Here is a 24,036-nt window from a genome sequence, read left to right as displayed (position 1 = left end):
AGATTCGCAGCAGTTCAACAATGTGATTAATCAATGATATGCTCAAGCAATTAGAAATGGGAAAGAAATTATAACTTTGTAAATGCCATCCACATCAATAGCAGAATATTAAAAAAGTTTATGCTTTACTAAATTGTTCATACATTACATGAATTTATTTTTCATTTGCATTTTACAGTGAAAAATACAATAAAAAGCTTCAGCAGATGCCACAATCCAGTGCCATTTTGAATAGTTTAAGAATAAAATGGATACATGATTTAACTGACAGTCCACAGGGGTCTCAGCTAGCTCACCAATGACACCTGTGCTGTCAGGCTGCCCCCACCACCCTGCATTGGACTCACCGACGTAGGAGTTACCACTCTTTAGGTTTCATCATCTTGCCAATGGGCCCTGACATTCGTTTATATACATAAAGAAAATATAATAGGGGCAATGGGAAGAGACAAATACTTCCATTATGAGAAAAGCTAAAAAGGATAATATTTTATTGAATGTAGGAGCAGTATGACAAGGTTGTTTTAGTATTAGTTATTAATAAAAGCACCAGTCTGTGTACATAATTTAAAATTTGATTGCAAGCCATGCAGCAACTTGTGAAGTGCTTGGGTTTAATGATAGCATATTACCAAATAACTGCAATCTGCTTCCCACCTACTTCATATTTTCCATATGACACAGAATTAAAATGATCCCAAATTGACTGGACTGAGATATTAATTCCAAAATAAAAATAATGCATGTGCAATTAATAAATAATTTTGTCAATTCCATTAAGCCTGCAAAATTGCCTTAAATGAACAGCAAATATCTACAAGATAATTTCCTCACCTTTATTCAGAGCTGTTTAATTTCATAATTTGGAAACATTTTGACCCAAATATAAAACCAGTTGTTCTCTAAGGTGGATCTTGCTTCTCGCTCTCTTCAAAAGCATCGAAAATCAATTACTGATTTTAGCGCAACACAAAGACTGAATTCTCATTCAGGCAAAAGGTTTTTACAACAGGAAGGCTAGGAAAGGTTGAATTAGTCAGATTATAAAACAGCCATGGAATAATTTATTATCTAGTTATTTTAGTTACAGAATTTCAAGCTCACTTTTTCATGAATTTTTTACGGAAATTAAACAGCTGTGTGTGAAGCATTGTGTAGAATATGTAATTGAGACACATTCCTTCAGAGAGAAAAAAAAATCAGCTCTTTCACTGGATATTTAGACATTGAACTACAGCCAAGGAACTGGTTATTGTTCCTCTCAAGGGAAATGGTCTGCTTTGCTGAGCAAAAAATGGGCATCTTGAACAACTGCTTTAATTATTGTTAATTAATGCATAAATCATTGCCTCTGTGAGCAATAGCAAAGACTGGATTTTAGGAAGTGCTTTTCTGAATTCTCACTATTAGCCCAGTTGATAATACAACCATCTGGTGTTACACATCATTATACAGATCAGGTCCTATGTCAGACTCGACTCTAGATTTTTCAGTTTGAATTACACAAGCTCCCAGTTGTAATATCAGCAGGAGATCCTTCAAGACGCACTGACAAAAGTGACATATGTGGGTCTACCTAACAGCCATTTGCAGTTGGGAGCAAATGCATTGTAGTATTTTGCAAGTGAAATCATCTTACATATTTTATCCATATTAGTGCTGAGTGCTAGGGAGACCAAAATGTGTTTCTCTTGTTTTACTGTGCATAATGCAGCAGTAGTAGTGGATCAATTGTAAACCCTGCAGCACACTTTTACAAGAAATGTTCAACCAATTGGAGGAAAAGATCTTTTGATATCTCTAGTATCTCTGCCACAGGTTGTATAGCTACACATTATGGGGAAAATGACCTGGAAAATGACCTTGGAAAATTGCTACAATTAAAGTTTCACGGTTAATTCATGCCTCATCAAAGCAATGCCAGGGATTTCAACCCATTGAAAACTGATTCTTTAGTTTAATTATCTAACCAGTAGCAACAACTGACATTAATGACTCCAGAATGAGAAAATGAATCAGTCTTGCTGAGTATCTGTTGATCCAAACAGAAAGATCCACAAATAAGTATAGAATAAGAACAGAAGGAAGCTTGGGTTTCTGTACCCAAATTGTGGGAAGGCTGGTTATCCAGTTATCAATAAAGATCTGCACACATGTTTGAAGATTAGCAATCCAGACAATGTAAGTGAGCTTGTGCAAACAGAAGTATGCAAGTCACTGAGGTTTTTAATAACCAAGTACTTTGTATGGAGAAGCAAATTGCATAGCAGGGGTCCATGTGTAAATAATGGGTACTTGAGCAACTGTGGTAGATTACAACAAACAGATGAAACTAAATAAATATGAAATAATAGCTAAATACTGCAGAAGCTGGGAATCTGATTTTTTTTTAAAAAGTGCTCAAGAAACTGAGCAGTATCTGTGGAGGGAGGAGGTGGTACTGGAGACTCAATGTGACCTTTGTTTCTTTCTCCAGACCTGCTGAGGTCTCTGTTTTTATTTAAACTAAGTATTAACATTTGCAAGGTTGTAAACGATCTATGTCTTTTAAGACAAATTTTTTTTTGCAAAATAAACTGTTTTATTAAGAAATCTTCTAACTTTCCCATTCTGACTAAACGTACTCTGTCATGTCACTAACATGTATTGGTTCACAACATTGAATCAAAGAAACATGTCATTTTAACACACTAGAATTTGAATATTTACAGAAATTGTTAGAAACTACAGTGCTTTCCTAGGAATGTTTTGGGACCTGGGGGAAGATGAGTCAAGTTTTCTCAATTATACAGCCAGGTTCCTACTATAACTCTGAGAAATGCCAGTGAAAAGGCTTGGATATAGTTAAGGATGTGGGTATGATAGACCCACCATAAGTTAAGATTACAAACCTGGCCCTTAAGTGACAGAATTTCCATCCATTCCCACATGTTTAATGACAATTGTGGAAATGGAGCGTAGGCCTCCCTAAATCAAAAGTTCCTGTGGAGGAATTTAACATAGCTGGAGGCCAAAACAGCCAATGAATTGAGGTAACCCACCTTCCAAAGGACACGTGGGCCTGACGGTAGCAGGTTCTCGGGTGACAGAAATAATTTAAAAAAAATAAATTCGACCACTGGTTCCCCTGTAGCACTTACCCAGGACTAAAGAGTGGAAGGACAGATATCCCTTCATACCATGCCTCCATGATAGTTGGGTGCTCAACACACTCTTGCAAGTTCTACTGTGTTCATCGACAGGCATAATACTGCTGCAGTTAACCAAGAGAATTACATCCTGCATTACTTTGGATCCATAATACCAACAAGCTCAACAAAATGAAAAGACATGCTGTAACAATAATAGTTTCCTTCCTCATTTTGTATCAACATAATAAAGAAGATTAAGAGATCAAATGACAGGGAAATGGCTGAAAAGGATCGGATGACATTGACTGTTGCACAAAAATAACAAATGCCTCATAGCTGCATCAATAAATAAAAAAGTCAATAACTTTTTGTTCCAAGACATTTTTTGCCACAAGTTGACAGATATTCCATGATATTTTGGTTACTGGTGATGAGATGAATAAGGAGAAGTTGCAGGTTTTGTTTTGCACAAGACTGATGGATCCATTGTATCCACACTAAGGAACATGTCAAAAATTAGCACCATTATGGATTAGCATCTTGAGTTTGCTTTCCAAAATCTGCATTAGCACATATTTGAAACATTCTTTTGCCTTTTCTGAAAATTCAGCTGGTTTCCTTATTTAAAAGCTTTAATTGTAAATTCAAAAGGATCTTAGTCAATTATTTCTTTTGACATTATCTTTTGATTTAAGTTCAAAAGTCACATAGACTTTTGAACAAACAGTCACAGATGCATTGCTAATTTGCTGCTGTATAGTCAATGGTCTTGTACTGTCTGGTGCTTGTGCTTCAGAGGTTGACCCTTCTGTTTCTTTAATTTCCTCTTCGCGAACAATCAAAGGTCTGCCGAGAGTCTGGCCAAGCAGTCGGCATACTTCAAATGCTTTACGTCGAGAATTCGCAACTGCTTGAAGACATGCCTGCCGTCTATAGAAAATAAAAAGGAACCTGGATAATATTTTGTTTTACTCTACACTTTTTAGTTTAAAAAAAACATTGCAGCAGATGCTAAGGCCTCGGATTTTAGCTGCCCTTCTATTTCCATTCCTTCTCCCACCCTACAACGCAAGACAAGGAAGAAATTATAACGGAGCAAGGGGATTATGTAATCGTAAAATGACCCATTTTACATTTTGGACGGTAAGAAGACCTGCACACATGGGTTGTCTTCAAACATGTGGTACACTATGCTATCATCAAGGCTCAGTATGTAACCTAAGGCCTGAGTAGGATAATAACGGAGTCTCTTTTGGGTGAAACTTGTCTGAAACATTAATCAGGGCCAGAAGAAAGTGAATGCTACACACAGCTTGATGAGGAAAGCTTGGGCATTTCCTATCCTGGACCTCCCTTCCTGGAGCACTTGTATTGGGATCATTCTCACAAGTTTCAGCAGTAACCACTTGATGCTGATTTCTTGTGTCTCATACCAGAAGGCAGTGATTTTGCTGAGAAACATAAGTGAAGCAAAGGAGCTAAATTTCTGTTACTCAGTCTACCCAATTCATCAAGTATTTGCAATAGAAATGAAGCCCTGCATTTCTTTATAGGAAGTACAACCAAACTTTCACTGATGTTATGGTGGGAGATTAGCCATTTCTCTGAAGAATTAGTGTAAGTGGCCACAGATTAATCAATCAACTTCTGGAGTTCAAATTTCTGGCTTAATAAATTCTCCAACTATCTTATAACTTCACCCGCTGTTACAATTTGTAAAATAAACTTTTTCATGTTTCCACATTTTTGCATGCATAACTAAACATTTAAATATATTTTTTCCTCAAGCACAACTCCAACATCTCACCAAAAGATAGTTGGCACAATTATACAAAGCACTCCCTTTCCCACCACAAAAACTTAAGATAATTCCTGCTGTTTGAGTCTGAAGACTATTTTGCTTCCTCCACCATATACTAGTTATGACCTTACAAGTCATTATTTTGTATACATTTCAAAGGGATGTTTGTGAATCTAGCAATGTGGTTGAATTGATCTTACTTTAGTGCCAATAAATTCCATGGCTTTATTTAGGGTGACAAGAGGTCACAGAGATTTAACTGGTTTGTACTAAACCTGAAGTCATCTTAATTCCTAAAGAAATATCTTCATTGTCTACAATAAAATTAATGAAAATGTCACACACTATGGGGAAAACAGAGTTTTTAAAAAATTCACAATGTGGACATTACATTAATTTGCTAATCAATAACTAGCAAGTTTTGAGAAGATGTGTAGCTTAGATTGAGGTTCTGGATGTAGGTTTGCTCGCTAAGCTGGAAGGTTCATTTTCAGGTTTCATTCGGTGGTTCACTGAAGATGTTACCTAGTATGGTGACAAAATGTCTGAAAATGAACCTTCCAGCTCAGTGAGCAAACCTACATCTAGAATCAATAACTGTCTTTGATAAGATGTCAATGAATTTCCTTTTTCAATTGCTGCGTCCCTGAAATGTAAATATATCCACATTGCAGCTTGGTTGGGGTCAGATTCAGGGACAATAAAGCGATGGTGATATAATTCAAGTCAGAATGCTGTGTGGCTTTGATGAGAACTTGCAGAAGGTGGTGTTCCCATATACCTGCCAATCTTGTACTTCTAGGCAGCACAGATTGTGGGTTTGAAAATTGCTGCAATGCAAATGATACTGTACTTATGGTGCATTTGTGTTGGAGGGAGTGAATGCTTAAGGTGACGAATGGACTACCAGTCAAGGAGGTTTTGCCTTGGGTGGTATCAAGCTTATGTAAAGTTGGCATTTATTTTCTATCCGAACTGCCCTTGAACTAAGTAGCTTGATAAGCCATTTCAGAGGGCAGTTACAAGTCAATCTCATTGCTGTGGGTTGAGAGTTACATGCAGGACAGCCAGGTAAAGACAGCAGATTTTCTTCCTGAAAACGCATTCGTGAACCCACAGGCTTATACAACAATCAACAATAGCCTTGTAGCTGGTGGTCATGCTTTTGGAATAGGAGGTGAGTCCCTGCAGATTGCCAGCCTCTGAATTGGAAAAATTGTAAACTGTGTGAACAGTGTGAAACTCCAAAAGGACAGGTTGGTTGAATAGGCAGAAAGGTGGTAAATGAGATTAAGTGCTGAGAAGTGTGAGGTGACACAAATTAGTTAGAAGAACATTGAAAGACAATATAAAGTGTGGAGTACAATTCAAAAGAGGATGCAGGAGGGAGCTAGGTATATATATGCACAGATCTCTGAAGGTGGCAGTATAGGTAAAGAGAACAGCAAATAAAGCACAGTGTTGTTGCTTTCTTAAGAGGTACATACTGTCCAAGAATGAGGAGGTAATGATGAACTTGTACTTGTTAGATCTCAGTTGTGGGAGCCATGTTATAGGAATGTGTGAGTATGTTGAGACAGTGTAGAAGTGATTTGCAAGAATAGTTCCAGGAACAAGAAACTTCAGTTCGGGGGATTGATTGAAGAAATTGGGACTGTTCTTCTTGGAGAGATGCAACTGGGAGAAGATATGGTGGAGATTTTCAAAATCATGAACAAGCTGGACAGAGTAGATAGACAGAATGGCCTCCTTCTGCTCCGTAACAATTCAGTGATTCGGTGACCTGTTATTGTAGCCACGTGTATGTGTGACTGGTACAGTAAAATTTCTTGTCAAGTTGTGACTGTCTGCCACATAATACTGATAGTAAGTGAACTGGCAGTTGGCAATGCCTTAAACATCTAGGATAAGTGATTTAACTGCCTTCTGTTGAGATGTCATCACCCAGCATTTTTGTGGCATATTGCTACTTGCCACCTATCAGCCCAAGCCTGAATGTTGTCTAGGTCTTGCAAAAAGCAGCACAGCCTGCTTCTGTAGCTGTTCATCACCATTTGTAACTCTTTACTGTGCGATCACATGAAACATCCCCACTTCTGATTTTATAATGAAGGCAGGAAATTGATGAAACAGTGAAGCTGGTTGGGCTTAGAACATTGGCCTAAGAAACTTCTACAGCAATGTCCTGGGGCTTCAATTTTACTGATGCTCCTTGATGCCACACTCAGTCAAATGCCACTTGGAATTCAAGGACAGTCACTCTGATTTAACCTCTGGAATTCAGCTCTTCTGAACATGTTAGGAGCAAGGTTGAGTAGGTATGATCGAATATAAACTATGCATTGGTGATTTGTGGTCAACTGGAAAAGAGTTTCAAGTCAATACTAAATTGATATTAATGGCAATGCTTGATTTTTATATTCAAGCATGAGAACTTAGTTTTCCTTTGAACTATTCCCCAAAACCACTTGCTGATCTATTAGTTTAGCTAAAAAAAGTTACCTGGATTTGGATGCAAGTGGTTGAACCTAAAGACCTTACATTTCACTCTACATTTACTTCTATGGGTAGAAACATCTCTACTAATACAACTCGAAAGCAATCCAATGTATTGCAATATATTTTGAGTAACAGAAACATAAGACTCATTAACACACACATAAACAAGCCATTCACTTCATTAAGCCCCAGCTGCCTGGTTTGTAGCATGACACAGTTTGTCCAATATCTATACTCTTATCTCCACAGCCCTGAAAGTTTATTTCCCTCAAGTACCCATCTGATTTTCTACATCATTGCAGGTAGCAGGTTCCAGCTCAATGCCACCTGCTGCAATTCAGTGAACCTGCAATTAAGATCTCAAAACTTGTGTTTTAAAACGAAGACTTAACTAGCTGTAAAATTATTCCATGTACAAGGAATTTCAGTTTACATGGGCATTAAAAAGGGTTAAAAAGTGTGTTTTTAATATATTAGAAAAATGAATTATTCAGAGATTGACTAAGCAGTACAATAAATAATCTACAATACTGATCTTAGAACAGGATGTAAAAAGATCTTGACCTTGGCGAACAAAGACAAAGTAGTCCATTCTACCTGATATTTTCCACAGCTTCAGTTGTATGATAGAATTGAGGTGAACCAACAACAACAGAACGATCTAGTTTCTCCACCAGTAAGTTACAGCAACTCTCCATCTTGCCAAAGTCACTGAATATAACAGACACCTGGGAAGCAAAAACAAGTATGCTTTAAATATTTCAAAATGGTATCAAAATCGCTGGCTTAACTAAATAAAATGTAATGAAGTGAGAGATATTCAATATTACGTACATACATGTCACTTTTGGGCTTAGGCTGGCTGCTAATTATTTAACCAGAAATACTACTGTGAACAATAGAAATAGTCCTAATAACATCCAACCAATTTTGTTTTGAAGATTACAAACTTCCCGTATTATTGTTAGCTTAAGAATTAGATTTTGCAGGGTGTATGGGGCTGTTTCTGCTGTTGTCTTTTCCGGTGTCGATGCCATGTGATCTGTCCAGTTCCACTTCTTTGAGACTTTGTAGTAATTGGTACAACTTAGTGGCTGGCGAGGCCCACTTCAGGGGGCAATTAAGAGTCAATAACATTGCTGTGGGTTTGGAGTCCCATATCAGCCAAACCAGCTGAGGATGGCAGATTTCCTTCCCTGAAGAACATTAGAGAACCATATGGTCTTTCTAACAATTGATAATGGTTTCATGGTCATCAGGACATTCTTGATTCCAGATTTTTTTTCCTGAATATATAAATCTGTCTTCTTTTAAATTTAATTCAAATTTATGCTATGGCAGGATTCAAATCCAAATCCCTGGAACATTAGCTGATTTTCCTGCATTAATACTCTAGTGTTACTACCACTTGGCCATCACCTCCCCATGCAGAAAGTGGAGTTGAAGCTGAGATGATATCAGCCTTCATTGTATTAAATGGTAGTGCAAGGTCAAGGTGCTGAACTGATATTCGCAATCATAGTTGTAATGAAAAGTAATTAGTTTGTTATTATGCATCCTTGGTACAACAACATTGGTAGAAGGCCAGTGTTAAATTATTTTTGTAGAAGGTCTCCCTTCCCTTGCTCTGCTTAGGCATTTGGCTGGATGGTCTGGAGTTGGCAGCCATTTCAACAGTAGATTGTTTCTGCTGCTTTTCTCCGTCCAAAGTCAGCCTTCATAACTTTAATAAAGTTATTATAATAATCAGCTGATCAGAGTAAGAGCTACAATTTCTACAATTAAATGCAGATAAAGCATTCAAACAAACTTAGAAGAATATAAGAAGTAAGAGTAAATCCAGACTGCCACCATCACTCAATATGACTGTGCTGATCTCAAATCCACTTTCCTGTATGCTCCCCAAAACCTTTGATTCTCAATAATGAAAAGCTTTTATTATTTAAACACAATCAACAATGACAACATTTTCAAGCATGTGGAGAATTTCAAATATTGAGAATACTTTGAGTGAAGAAAAATTTCATTGCCGAATGATCTGACCTTAATCCTAAAACTGTGCCGTTTGTTAAGATTCCCAACCAGGTAAATAATCTCAGAGTCTATACTGTTAGGCCATTTCAGAATTCTTATATGTTAATGATATTTCCTCTCTTATTTTTGAATTCTGGAGTCTATACGCTTAATTCACCCAGTTTTTCATCACAAGACAACCTCCTCATTCCAGGAACTAATCCAGTGAATCTTTATTGCACCAACTGCACGTTCACCCCTTAAATATGGAGATTAAAACTGTACACAGTACTCTGGATGTGGTCTCACCGAAGCCCCGTAAGATGGGAGAAAGACTCTGTTTTTATTTCAGTATATTTGCAATAAAGGTTTCATGCCTTTTACCTTTCCAATTCTGTCTTTTTATTATTCTTTCACAGAACACAGATATTGTTAGTTATACCAGTATTTATTGCCCATCTCCAATTGCTCAGAGAACAATTAAGAGTTGGCCACTTTGCTGTTAACTGGGGTCACGTTTAGACAAACCAGGAAAAAATGGCAGAATTCTCTCCCTAAAGCACACTTTGAAAGCCAAACTGGTCAGCCAACAATCTACAACTAAATGGTTGGCACTGGGCTAGCTTTTTTGTTCCACATTTTTAACTGAATTCAAGTTTCATTATCTGCCATGGTGTGATTCAACTCCCAAAACATGTCCTCAAAATTTTAGCGTGGGCTTCTGGGTTACTAATCCAGTGACATTACCTCAATGTCATTGCCGCCTCTGCTTGCTCTAGTTGTATGCTAAATGTTCTGAGATCCTTGCATAAGTACACCCTCATCCCTTTTAACAAAAACAATGATAAGTTTCATGTCTTTTCAAAATATATTCTGCTTGTATATTCTTAGAGCTAAAGTAAATAAGTTATAATAATCATATTCCATTTGTCACCTTGTTGCCCATTTACTTGGCCAATCTGCACCTCTTTTAATATATGTCCTTCCTTCACAGCTTACATTCCTATCTATATTAGTACATTTCCAATATTACATTTGTGATTGGATTAAATTATATTTTACAAATTATCTGTTCCTTTATACAACCAAAAATTGATAGATTCAAGTTTTTCATTCATTATAATCAAACATAATAGGTTAATGCGAAGGACATGGTTTATACAACATATATAAGGCTTTTTTTTTTGCACATTTATTAAAAGTTTTAACTGAAACTGAATACTACCTCCGCTTCCATCTGATAGGCATTTTCAATTCGACGAAAATCCTTAGTCACTATAATAGCGTCCTCCTGAAACATTAACAGATGATTTGAACACAAAATATTTAATGAAATGTCCAATATTCCACTATAACACTTAGAACAAAATAATTGCTCCAACAGGCAGGGACAATACTTTGTTTCAACCCACAATGAAGAGAATGTATTCTTCCAAAAAATCCTGATTCCTATTAAGTTAAATTAAACTGTGACGTGAACCCCTTAAGGATAAATATGGATTCAAGGTCTTTCCAGATGTGTCCTTTTCCCAACTATGGGATACTACATGCGTGCAATCCTTCCCTTAAGGATAACACTGCAGCGTGTTTTTTTTTAATCCTAGTGGTCTAGTGGGACTGAACCTGAAGACGTTTTACATAGAGTCATAGAGATGTACAGCACGGAAACAGAGCTTTCAGTCTAAACTCATCCATGCCAACCAGATATCCTAACCTAAATCCAGTCTCATTGCCAGAATTGGCCTGTATCCCTCTAAACCCTTCCTACTCAAATACCCATCCAGATGCCTTTAAATGTTGCAATATTCCAAAAGTGGCCTAACCAATGTACTGTAGAGCAGCAACATGACCTCTTAACTCATATAACCAATGCTCTGACCAATAAAAGAAAGCACACCAAATGTCTTCTTTACTATCCTATCTACTTGTGACTTCACTTTCAAGGAACAATAAATCTGTACTCCAAGGTTTCTTTGTTCAGCAACACTCCCCAGGACCTGACCATTAAGAGTACAAGTCCTGCTAAGATTTGCTTGTCCAAAATGCAGCACCTCGTATTTATCTAAATCAAATTCCATCTGGCACTCTTCAGTCCATTGGCCCATCTGATCAAGATCCTGTCATACTCTGAGGTAACCTTCTTTGCTGTCCACTACACCTCCAATTTTGGTATCATCTGCAAACTTACTAACTATACCTCCTATGTTCACATCCAAATCATTTATATAAATGATGAAAAGCAGTGGACCCAGCACCGATCCTTGTGGTACACCACTGGCCACAGGCCTCCAGTCTGAAAAGCATCCTCCACCACTACCCTCTGTCATCTACCTTCGAGCCAGTTCTGTATCTGAATAGCTAGTTCTTCCTGTATTCCATGAGGTCTAATCTTGCTAAACAGTCTCCCATGAGGAACCTTGTTGATCACCTTACTGAGGTCCATATAGATCACATCTACTGCTCTGCCCTCATCAATCCTCTTCGTCACTTCCTCAAAAAACTCAATCAAGTTCGCGAGACATGATTTTCCACGCACAAAGACATTATGACTATCCCTAATCATTCCTTGCCTTTCCAAATACAGTTACAAGCTCCTTTATTAGAAATGCTCAGGACCAGCTGTTTTTCGGAATCCGGAATTTTTCGGTTTACAGAATGTGACAGTTTAATGGTGAATTTTTAAAAAATCTTACCAGAGAAGCAGACTTCTAACTAAGAACGTGCTTGGCCACACCCGCTCCCCCATGTCACACTCGAGTGACCCACATCAAGTGGGTGTCGACTTGGGGGCATTCATAGAGAAACCCCAGGCCTGTCGATATTTGGCCACGCACCCCCCACCATGTCGCATTTGAGTGACACATCGAGAGGGTGTCGACTTGGGTTAACTGTTTGCTCGCCAAACAACCTTCTTAATGAGAAAAAACCTTCAGATTTCAGAGCTTTTTGGATGTCCGGATAAAGGATCTTGTACCTGTACATGTAAATCCTGTCCCTCCGGATTCTCTCTCACAACTTGCCCACCACCGATGTCAGGTTTACCGGTCTATAGTTCCCTGGCTTTTCCTTAGCACCTTCCTTAAATAGTGGAATCACGTTAGCCAACCTCTAGTCTTCCAGCACCTCACCAGTCACTACTGATGATACAAATATCTTAGAAAGGGGCTAAACAATCACTTACCTAGCATCCCACAGGGTTCTAGGGTACACCTGATCAGGTCCTGGGGACTTATTCACTTTTATGCATTTCAGAACATCCAGCATCTCCTCCTCTGTAATGTGGACATTTTTCAAGATTTCACCATCTATTTCCCCACATTCTATATGTTCCATATTCTTCTTCACAGTAAACACTGATGCAAAATACTTGTTTAGTATCTCCCCCACTTCCTGTACCTCCACACATAGGCTGCCTTGCTGATCTTTGAGGGGCCCTATTCTCCCCCTAGTTACCCTTTTTTTTGTACAGTGTGGAAACAAGGCCCTTCGGCCCAACAAATCTACACTGACCTTTTGAAGAGTAACCCACCCAGACCCTACTGCTCTATATTTACCCCTGACAAATGCACCTAACCTACCCATCCTTGAACACCATGGGCAATTTAGCATGGCCAATTCACTTAACCTGCACATCTTCGGATTGTGGGCGGGAACCAACACAGACACGGGAGAAAGTGCAAACTCCACACAGACAAATGCCCAAGGCTGGAGGCGAACCTGGGTCCCTGGTGCTGCGAGGCAGCAGTGCTAACCACTGAGCAATTTGTCCTCAATGTATGTGTAAAAACCCTTTGGATTCTTCTTAATTCTGTTTGCCAAAGCTATCTCATGTCCCATTTTTACCCTCCTGATTTTCCTCTTAAGTATATTCCCACTGCCTTTATACTCTTCTAAGGATTCACTTGATCTTGCCTGTCTATACCTGACATATGCTTCCTTCTTTTTAACCAAACCTCAATTTCTGCAGTCATCCAGCTTTCCCTACATCTACCAGCCTTTCCTTTCATCCTATCAGGAATATAGTCTCTAGACTCTCATTATCTCATTTCTGAGGCATTCCCATTTTCCAGCTGTCCCTTTACCTGCAATTATCTGCCCCAATCAGCTTTTGAACGCTCTTGCCTCATACAGTCAAAATTAGCCTTCCTCCAATTTAGAACTTCAACTTTTAGATCTGGTCTATCCTTTTCTATCACTATTTTAAAACTAATAGAATTATGGTCACTGGCCCCAAAGTCTCCCCCACTGACACCTCAATCACCTGCCCTGCCTTATTTCCCAAGAGTAGGTCAAGTTTTGCACCATCTCTAGTAGGTACATCCACATACTGAATCAGAAAGTTTTCTTGTACACAGTTAACAAATTTCTCTCCATCTAAACCCTTAACACTACAGCAGTCCCAGTCTATGTATGGAACGTTAAAATCCCCTACCATAACCACTCTATTATTCTTTATAGATAACTGAAATCTCCTTACAAATTTGGTTCTCAATTTTCCACTGACTATTAGGGGGTCTATAATACAATCCCAATAAAGTGATCATCCCTTTCTTATTTCTTAGTTCCACCCAAATAACTTGGTGGGATGGGGCAAGGAGGTAAGAGACTATCATCAAAAGCAGTTAATAGATGGTCTCAGATCATGAAGACTATATCAAAGAGCTCCACACACTTAATAAAGGGGTCGAGGGAAAGAGTTTTTAAAGACAGTTGAAAGTGATAGTCAGTTATGTTTGATATACTGTGACCCTGAACTCAGGAATAATTTTGACACAGAATTGTAAGATTGCCAGTGTTTGATGTGATGGATAGCTAAGTTCTTCCAAAGAGTCATCAATCTGAAATTCCATACATACAGGCAAAGGAGGACACCACTTTGACTGGAACAACATACACATCCGAGGACAAGCAAAACAAAGCCACAGACGAGAATTCATAGAGGTCTGGCATTCTAACCGGAACTCCATCAATAAACACATTGATTTAGACCCCATCTACCTTCCCTGTTAAAATAGAACCGTAAATGACATCACCCACCTTAAGAAATCAAGACCTACAAATTGAGGTGGGACATACCACCAGCGCTTCACTGGAGACTTTCATCTGATGATGTTACCTAGTATGGTGAGGAAATGTCTGAAAACAAACCTTCCAGCTCAGCAAGCTAACTTACAACCATATCATTAACTTGAGCTACAAATCTTCTCAAAAATCGCTACCTTTAACTTCTCTTTCCACAACTGCTGCCAGAATTGTAAGTTTCCAGAATTTTGTGTTTTTATTTCAGATTTCCAGTATTTTGCTTTTGGATAAACACCTAACAAGAATAGAGCAACAGAAGGATCGGGAGATCTGGGGGTCAGACACATAAATCAATAGAAGTCCCATCATAGATTAATAAGACAAGAATAATGGAATCAAAGCATGGAATTCATTTCAAGATGGATAAAGTTGAAAAGCAGAGAAGTTCCTTAAATTTGTACAGAAGCATGGTTAGAGTATATGTAAACCTTTGGACAGTTCTGTGCTCCATATTATTAAAAGATTGGGCACTGGAAATTAGAGTTGTAGAATACTCCCAGAACTGAGAAGTTACACTAAGCAGGGATAAAAAGAATAGGTTGAGACTTCTTAGAGTCATTGAGATATACAGCATGGAAATAGATCCTTCGGTCCATCATGTCCATGCTGACCAGATATCCTAGATAAATCTAGTCCCATTTTCCAGAATTTGGCCCATATCCCTCAAATCCCTTCCTATTTGTTTACCATTCCAGATGCCTTTTAAAGTCGATAAAATGCGAAGCTGGAAAAAGCACATCAGATCAAGCAGCATCAGAGAAGCAGGAGAGTCGATGTTTCAGGCAGGACCCTTCATCAGTCCTGAAATATTGACTCTCTTGCTCTCCTGATGCTGCTTGATCTGATGTGCTTTTTCCAGCTCCACATTTTATCGACTCTGACCTTCCAGCATCTGCAGTCCGCATAATCTCCAAGATGCCTTTTAAATGTTGTAATTGTGCCAACCTCCACCACTTCCTCTGGCAGTTCACTCTATACACACACCACCCTCTGCACTAAAACGTTGCCCCTTAGGTCCTTTTTAAAATCTTTCCCCTCTCACCTTAAACCTATGCCCTCTGGTTTTAGACTCTCCCACTCCAGGGAAAGATCTTGTCTATTTACCTTACCCATGCCCCTCATGATTTTATAAACCTCTATAAGGTCACCCCTCAGCCTTTGATGCTCCAGGGAAAATAGCCCCAGTCTATTCAGCATCTCCCTATAGCTCAAACCCGCCAACCCTGACAACATCCTTGTAAATCTTTTCGGAAACCTTTCAAGTTTCACAACATCCTTCCTGTAGCAGGGAGACCAGAATTGCACACAGTATTCCAATAGTGCCCTAACCAATGTTCTGTACAGCTTCCCAACTCCTATACTCAAGGCACTGACCAATAAAGGCAAGCATACCAAACACCAACTTCACTTTCCCATGTGGCCTATTCCTGCTCCTGTTTTCTTTCTAACTGTGTCTAAAACAAACAATTTGATCATTTTTCCATTCAGTGGAGGTAAATGGGTTACAAGAAAACTTAGTACTTGATAAAAGATTTAGCTCTAGGAAGTGATCATCAGCACAAGCAACCTCAAATGAAAACTAATTCTTCTCCAGCAAACAGACTAAGATTATGAAAAGGTTATATAGAGTTGAAATGGAGATGATGGTAGCACTTGCATGGGAAGCTGAAACTATAAATTCAAGTTACGAATTTAATAATTCTGTAGTTATTAATAAATCCAAAATGGAATTCTGGAGAAACCCTTTTATTCAGAGTAGTTAGAACATGAAACTCAGTGTCATTGGGAAATAAAAAGCAGAAACATTGAAGGAGAACAGAAAACCAAAAAAATGAGAGGGATGGGATATGTTTATCAGGTTTGAAGGAGAAGGGTTGGAGGAAGCTCATATGCAGCACCTGCATAACACTGATCTACTGAAGGAAAATGCCCATTTCCAGGCTCAGTACTTCTATAATTCTCTTCATTTTATTCAAATCTCTATTTATTGGATTTGAAGAAGCAAAGATAGGAGGCAAAAGAAATCAGGAGATAGATTTTGTTTAATCATTTACTAGATGTGGGAGCTATTGACTAGACCTGTGTTTATTCCCTGTCTCTAAATGCAACAGAAAAGATGGTCGTGAGCTGCCTTCTTAAAGTCCCTGGGGTGTGGGAACATCCACTGTGCTATTAGGAAGGGAGTTCCAGTATTTTAATCCAGCAATAATACTGGAACAGCAGTAAATACCAGTCAGGACGATGGGAGATTTGGAAGGGAACTTGAATATGGTCATGTTTCCATGTACTTGCTGCCACGTCCTTTTAGGTAATAGATGTAGTGTGTTTGGAACATGTTGTGAAAGGATCCTTGGTAAGTTAGTACAGTGCATCTTGTAGGTGGTACACATTATTGCATACACATTGTGCATTGGAGGTGAAGGGAGTGAATGTTGAGGTAGTGGATGGGATGCCAGTCAGATAGGCTGCTTTGTCCTTGATGGTGTCAAACTTCTTGAGTATTTTTAGAGCAACTAACATCAAGTCAAGCATAGCATATTCCATTACACCCGAGTGTGCCTTATAGAAGGTGGACAGGTTTTGGATACAGCAGGCGAATTGCTCACTGCATAATTCCTTGCATCTGACCTGCACTTGTAGCCTCAGTATTTCTATGGGTGGTCTAATTTTGTTTTTGGTCAACATAAGTCCCCAGGATATTGACAATGGATGATATTTTTGGTGGTGGTGGTGGGGGGTTGGGAGGGGTAAGGATGTCAATATTTTGTTTTTACACTTGATTTTCCTACTACAGTATTTTACTGCTAATCAAGTTAAGAAAAGCTAATTCAGCACTAAGAGGGTTTCAGGCTGCCACCACCATGGTTCATATAGCTCAGTAACAGCATCCGAGGTTATTTCCCATTGGAGAACAAGTCCAGTTTCAAAATAAACAAGCACTTTACATACTTAAAGTTTACTTTGGATTGCTTTAATTAGCTAAAGGAGTGCAGTAAGCATTCACTATTGATTTTCTTTTAGCCACAGAAAGCCTTCATGAAAAGGTTAATCTATAAGGCTGTAGAGCACAAATGAACATGCAGCATGGTGATGAAATCAGATGCTTATTGCTCTGTGAAGTCAGCTCCAGCATTTCCTTTTAAAAAAACAATACTCTGTTATGGTGTCGTGTAATAATCAATTTATCCTTGGCATCTCATTAACATGTTACCTCCTAAGGGACATTTTTCACTAACACAGGATCAGTTTATTATGTGCTGACAACACAGATGTATTCTCTACCATTTCCCTGCAATCAAACATCTACTTTTGTGTCGTCAGAGTGCCCATTTGGTATTGCTGTAAAGTAGTCAAAACTGTCAACTCAAGTTATTATGTACAGAACTGTAATAAACTTTGCTTCACTTGATAGACCTTATGTGACAATCCCAGAGCCTTGATTCCTAAGCTTTAACTCAGAAACACAATTCAAATTTCACTTCTTATCAAACAGTATGATTGTTTACTTCAAATTCTGTATTATCGTGACTTCTTACCTACTTCACACCCATTAGCAGAGCATTTTTTTTGGACAGAAATGCTACAGATGTGTCTTATGTCTCCAAACTGGCCTAGTTTTTTCACCCTTCTCTTGATCACTTGAGTTTTGAATGGGATGCTGTGTCAATGCATCACAACATTGTGGGCGGCACGGTGGCACTGTGGTTAGCACTGCTGCCTCACAGCGCCTGGAGACCCGGGTTCAATTCCCGACTCAGGCGACTGACTGTGTGGAGTTTGCACGTTCTCCCCGTGTCTGCGTGGGTTTCCTCCAGGTGCTCCGGTTTCCTCCCACAGTCACAAAGATGTGCGGGTCAGGTGAATTGGCCAAGCTAAATTGCCCGTAGTGTTAGGTAAGGGGTAAATGTAGGGGTATGGGTGGGTTGCGCTTCGGCGGGTCGGTGTGGACTTGTTGGGCCGAAGGGCCTGTTTCCACACTGTAAGTCTAATCTAAAATCTAATCTAAACACAAAAAAAATCACAGTTTGTGTGGAACAGGCTGTGAATTGTTATAAATTTGAAGACGGGTACTGTACCTTTAAGAGAGAGTAAATGCTGTTCTGAACTGAGAGATTACAAGCACCTGAGTATATGACTAGATGGCAGTCTGAGTGTATTGGAAAATTGAAACTGTGTAATATTTGGCTGTGAAATGGATACCCGAGTTTTGATTCCAGTTTTGACAACAATTCAAATTTAACCAGTTTAAATTATTCCCCAGAATACTAAAACCTAATCGAGTTTGAATTTACCGTTTTGCCAACATAGAACCAATGAGACAATTCAATGTTGGGGACTTGAAAATGCAAACATTCTGAAAATTGCAAAGGAAACAACTGCCATTGAGAGAAACCCAAGAAATTAGGAAACATTCTCTATCAACAGTACCTTTTCATATGAAAGACATTCGCAGTAAGGAGATCTTCAGTCGAAAGAAGAAAGACACCGAAGATGACAGTGGCTGTGTGGTTTTGAAATTAAGTTGATTTAATTTTAATAAGCATCTTATTGGAACAGCATATTGTTACAGAATTGGAGTGAGGTAATAAGGAGTTAAGAGAAAAGGAGGCTTTAGAGTTGTGAATAGTTGTTAGTTAATGTTCATTTTTAGAATTAAAAAATAAATTAATATTATTTTCTTTAAACAGTGGAATTTGGGAGTTCTGTCACTCATATTTTGACAGATTACGAGGTGATGTGAGCACGACACTCTTCCACAATGTTTTCCTTTCCACTATTTTTGTGTACTTCAAGACTAAATTTCTTTGATACTCTTAACATCTTTACCCTCCGTAGACACCAATTTGTCCAAAATTCAACTGACAATATCTTATCCACAATAAATGATTTATTATTTCACTAGTCTATTCTTAATTACATTTAGGCTCTCCTGAAAGAAAGGATTCAAAATATTCATCATGAAATTCCTTCACAACACTTCAAGACTTCCACTGGAACCTATTCATCATTTGAGTCCTCCTACGCTCAGTCTTCTCCCTCTGGATTCAAACTCCACCATTAATGGGACTGTTTTCATCTAAAGTAATTGTATCTTTGGAATCTTACCCTAGGTTTCCAAGCCTCAACATTTCCCTGTCCAAATCAGAAAACCTTTTTAAAAACCATGTATCTAAACCATGTTTATAATCAGCTCTTCAAACCATACTGTTGTGGCTCAGAAGCTATTCCTTTCACTCTCACCAATTCCATACTTTCATACACTTCTGGAGCAAGTGGAACTTGAACCTAGGCTCCTGGTCCAGGGGTAGGGACACTACAGAGAACACTGCCACTGGTTACCTGTTCAGGATAGGCAAATGGCATTCATGCCAGTTTCTGAAAGATTACAATGAGGTCACTGGATAAAAAGTCAATACGAAACATTACTTTTATTAGTCTGTTGGATGCAATCAATTCCTTCTAACATGAGATATTGGATAGGATTTTCCAGTGACTGTCAAACACTAATAATACAGCTGCACTGCATCACTTGTGACATCTATCATTACCAAATGTGACAGTGATGTGTCCTTGATGCAAGTTGACTGCATTTTCAAGAGTTAGATGTTCTCTGTGTCAGACTTAACAAAGTCACTATGAACAACACAGCCGACCTGTAACAAAGATGAATCGCGGAATAATGCGACTCAGGAGGTGGCCATTCAGCCCAGAGTCTGCTACCAATCTTTCTAATACAATGAGGCCAGAACCTGTCAGTTTGGTCATGGTTACACCAATGCATAATGTTGATACAGGGGTCACTCTCGGGCTGCTTATTTAATCCCATTGCAGCGCGAACTCTGGAATGGGAATCTGAGCTCCTCTTCCAGATGCGAGAATTAATCAGAGTAGAAAAAAAAATACACATTTTAAAAATCCCTTTCAGAGCATTCTAGCTTATGGCGCGCCAAGCTCTGCCCGTGGTATCGGGTTAAAAACCGAAAACAACTGCGGATGCTGTAAATCAAAAGCAAAAAAAAAAATAAATTGCTGGAAGAGCTCAGCTGGTCTGGCAGCAGCTGAGCTTTTCCAGCACCTTCTGCTCTTGGCTTGTATCGGGAGCTGGGGGAAGGCTGCGAGCAGGCGGCGGCTCCGTTCCCGCCTGGCGGGTGTTGACAGACGTTTTTTAGATTAGATTCAACAAGTCCACACCGACCCCCACCCATACCCCTACATTTACCCCTTATCTAACACTACGGGCAATTCAGCATGGCCAATTCATCTGACCCGCACATCTTTGTGACTGTGGGAGGAAACCGGAGCACCCGGAGGAAACCCACGCAGACACGGGGAGAACATGCAAACTCCACACAGTCAGTCGCCTGAGGCGGGAATTGAACCCGGGTCTCTGGTGCTGGGAGGCAGCAGTGCTAACCACCGTGCCACCCCTCCCCCCACCTTACCCTCACGCCGTGTGCCCGGACGCTCTGCACGATGTATTCGAGCCGCCGAGTGACGCTGCTCTTGGCCGCGGCCGCCGCCTCCTTCCGGCTGGCCACCAGCATGCAGATTCGGGCCCGGTTCGGAGGCGCCGACACCTCGGCCGTGGCGCTGACCTGCACCTCCCGCTCCGCCGAAGGGGGAGGCACGGGAGACTTGGAGCCGCGGCGCTCGGGCCAGCAGCGTTTGCCGTTCTCCGCGTCCGACAGCAGCGAAGCAAAGACCTGGCCCGGAGTGATCGCCATGGTTACCGGGGCGGCGGGCAAAATGGCGGCTGAAAGGGGGAGGGGGGAGAAGGTGAGCGGCGCCGCTGCTATGGCAACAATCCACCCTCAACCGCCCAGAGAGCGGAAGTGCGACGCCGCTGCTATGGCAACAACCCACCCTCAATCGCCCAGAGAGCGGAAGTGCGGCGCCGCTGCTGTGGCAACAATCACACCGCCCCCCCCGCCTAGAGCCGCTGCTATGGCAACCGTGCAGAACCTACCCACCCCCAAAAGGTCAGAGGGACGACGCGCGGTGCCGCTGCTATGGCAGGAGAGGGGAGGAGATCGGGGCACATGCGCAGAGGCCGAGCTGGGGAGTGGTAGCCGACAATGAAACAGCTGCACAAGGCTCGCAGCGTGTGGTTGTGGAGAAACACAGCAGGTCAGGCAGCATCTGAGGAGAAGGAGAATCGACGTTTCGGGCATCAGTCCTTCATCAGGAAAAGGGGGGGGGGGGGGGTAGTGGCAAGAGGGTCTGAAAGGTAAACAGGAGGGTGAGGGTGGGGCTGGGGGAAGATATCTGAGCAGGTCGTAGGTAGATGATGGTGGCGGATTGATGGTGATTAATCGGAGCCAATAGGTGGGAAGGAAGATGGATAGGTAGGACAGTTCAAGAGGGTGGTGCCGAGATGGAGGGATGGATCTGGGATAGGGAGGTGGGAGGCGAGCAATGAGGAAACTGGTAAAATCGACATTGATTCCATGTGGTTGAAGGGTCCCAAGGTGGACGATGAGGCATTCTTCCTCCCGGTGTTGGGTGGCTAGCGTTTGGTGGTTGCAGGATTACCGGACTTGCATGTGGTTGGAGGAGTGGGAGGGTGAGTTGAAGTGGTCAGTCACAGGGTGGTGGGATTGTTTGGTGCATGTGTCCCAGCTGAAGTTTGGGGGGGTGGGGGGGGGAAGCTCCAGTGGAGAATTAGAGAGACTTTTAAACAGTAATAAAGCAAACAACTGTGGATGCTGGAAGTGTGAAATACACAAAAACAGAAATCGGTGGAGAAAGCCAGAACGAGTGATACCGTCTAAGCAGAGGTGCTTGAAATGTTAACTGTTCTTTCTCTATCCACAGATGCTGCCCGACCTGCTGAGCTTCTCCAGTGATTTCTGTTTTTGCATCTTTCAGATTTTCTTCTTTGCAAAAATAAAGTTTATTCATAAAACGTTCTTCATGTACATACGCAATCACTGAAGCAGTTCGGTCCTGTACATTCTTTGCATATTTAGAACAAACAATCAGAGACTGATAGAGATGTACAGCATGGAAATAGACCCTTCGGTCCATCCTGTCCATGTCGAACATGTATCCCAACCCAATCTAGTCCCACCTGCCAGCACCCAGTCCATATCCCTTCGAACCCTTCCTATTCATATACTCATCCAAATGCCTCTTAAATGTTGCAATTGTACCAGCTTCCACCACTTCCTCTGGCAGCTCATTCCAAAAACGTGTCACCCTCTGTGTGAAAAGTTGCCCCTTAGGTATCTTTTATATCTTTTCCCTCTCACCCTAAACCTATGCCCTCTAGTTCTGGACTCCCCACCCCAAGAGAAAAGACTTTGCCTATTCACCCTATCCATACCCCACATAATTTTGTAAACCTCTGTAATGTCACCCCTCAGTCTCCGACGCTCCAAGGAAAACAGCCCCAGCCTGTTCAGCCTCTCCCTATAGCTCAAATCTTTCAACCCTGGCAACATCCTTGTAAATCATTTCTGAATCCTTTCAAGTTTCACAACGTCTTTCCGATAGGAAGGAAATCAGAATTGCACGCAATATTCCAACAGTGGCCTAACCAATGTCCTGTACAGCCGTAACATGACCTCCCAACTCCTGTACTCAATACTCTGACCGATAAAGGAAAGCATACCAAATGCTGCCTTCACTATCCTCTACCTGCTACTCCACGTTTAAGGAACTATGAACCTGCACTCCAAGGTCTCTTTGTTCAGCAACACTCCCTAGGATCTTACCATTAAGTGTTTAAGTCCTAAGATTTGCTTTCCCAAAATGCAGCACCTCGCATTTATCTGAATTAAACTCCATCAGCCACTTCTCAGCCCATTGGCCCATCTAGTCAAGATCCTGTTGTAATCTGAGGTAACCCTCTTCGCTGTCCACTACACCTCCAATTTTGGTGTCATCTGCAAACTTACTAATTGTACCTCTTATGCTCGCATCCAAATCATTTATGTAAATTACAAAAAGTAGAGTACCCAGCACCGATCCTTGTGGCACTCCACTGGTCACAGGCCTCTAGTCTGAAAAACAGCCCTCCACCACAACCCTCTGTCTTCTACCTTTGAGCCAGTTCTATATCCAATCGGTTTGTTCTCACTGTATTCCGTGAGATGGCCTTTAGTAGACTGAAATGCGCTTCTTGTCAGATGTGGGAGTTTAAAGAGAGTTTCAGGGTTACTGCAGATTATATCTGCCATCAATGCTGCTGGCTGCGAATCCTATTAGATCGAATGGACCAGTTGGAGAGACAGAAGCAATGAGGAATTTGCAACAGCAATAGTATGTGATGGATGGCAGTTATAGGAAGTGGGGAAAGTCTCAGATACAGTCACATAGATGGGTTAACTCCCGGAAAGGTATGAGAGGTAGGCAGCTAGTGCAGGAGTCTTTTGTGGATATACCCATTTCAAACAGGTATGCTATTTTGGAAAATGTAGGGGGGTGATGGATTCTCAGGGGAACATAGCACAAACAGCCAAGTTTCTGGTATGGAGACTGGCTCTAATGCAACGAGGGGTACGTTGG

At 40.6% G+C, this 24,036-nt stretch overlaps 1 protein-coding gene across 1 annotated transcript; it reads right to left on the bottom strand.

Annotated features, from left to right (window-relative positions):
• Positions 1-1,142: 1,142 nt before the first annotated feature.
• Positions 1,143-21,299, bottom strand: irak1bp1 (interleukin-1 receptor-associated kinase 1 binding protein 1). Its single transcript, XM_060856702.1, has 4 exons — positions 20,970-21,299; positions 10,670-10,735; positions 8,029-8,159; positions 1,143-4,061 (listed from the first exon to the last, which is right to left on the bottom strand). Exons 1-4 carry the CDS (start codon positions 21,249-21,251, stop codon positions 3,791-3,793), a joined length of 750 nt encoding a protein of 249 aa, XP_060712685.1. The 5' UTR covers positions 21,252-21,299; the 3' UTR covers positions 1,143-3,790.
• Between the last annotated feature and the right edge of the window lie 2,737 nt (positions 21,300-24,036).

The sequence above is a fragment of the Hemiscyllium ocellatum genome, chromosome 3 (genome assembly GCF_020745735.1).
Source record: "Hemiscyllium ocellatum isolate sHemOce1 chromosome 3, sHemOce1.pat.X.cur, whole genome shotgun sequence".
Taxonomy (NCBI): Eukaryota; Metazoa; Chordata; class Chondrichthyes; order Orectolobiformes; family Hemiscylliidae; genus Hemiscyllium; species Hemiscyllium ocellatum.
Note: the sequence above shows the minus strand (reverse complement) of the source record. Positions and strands in the feature narration are given on the sequence as shown.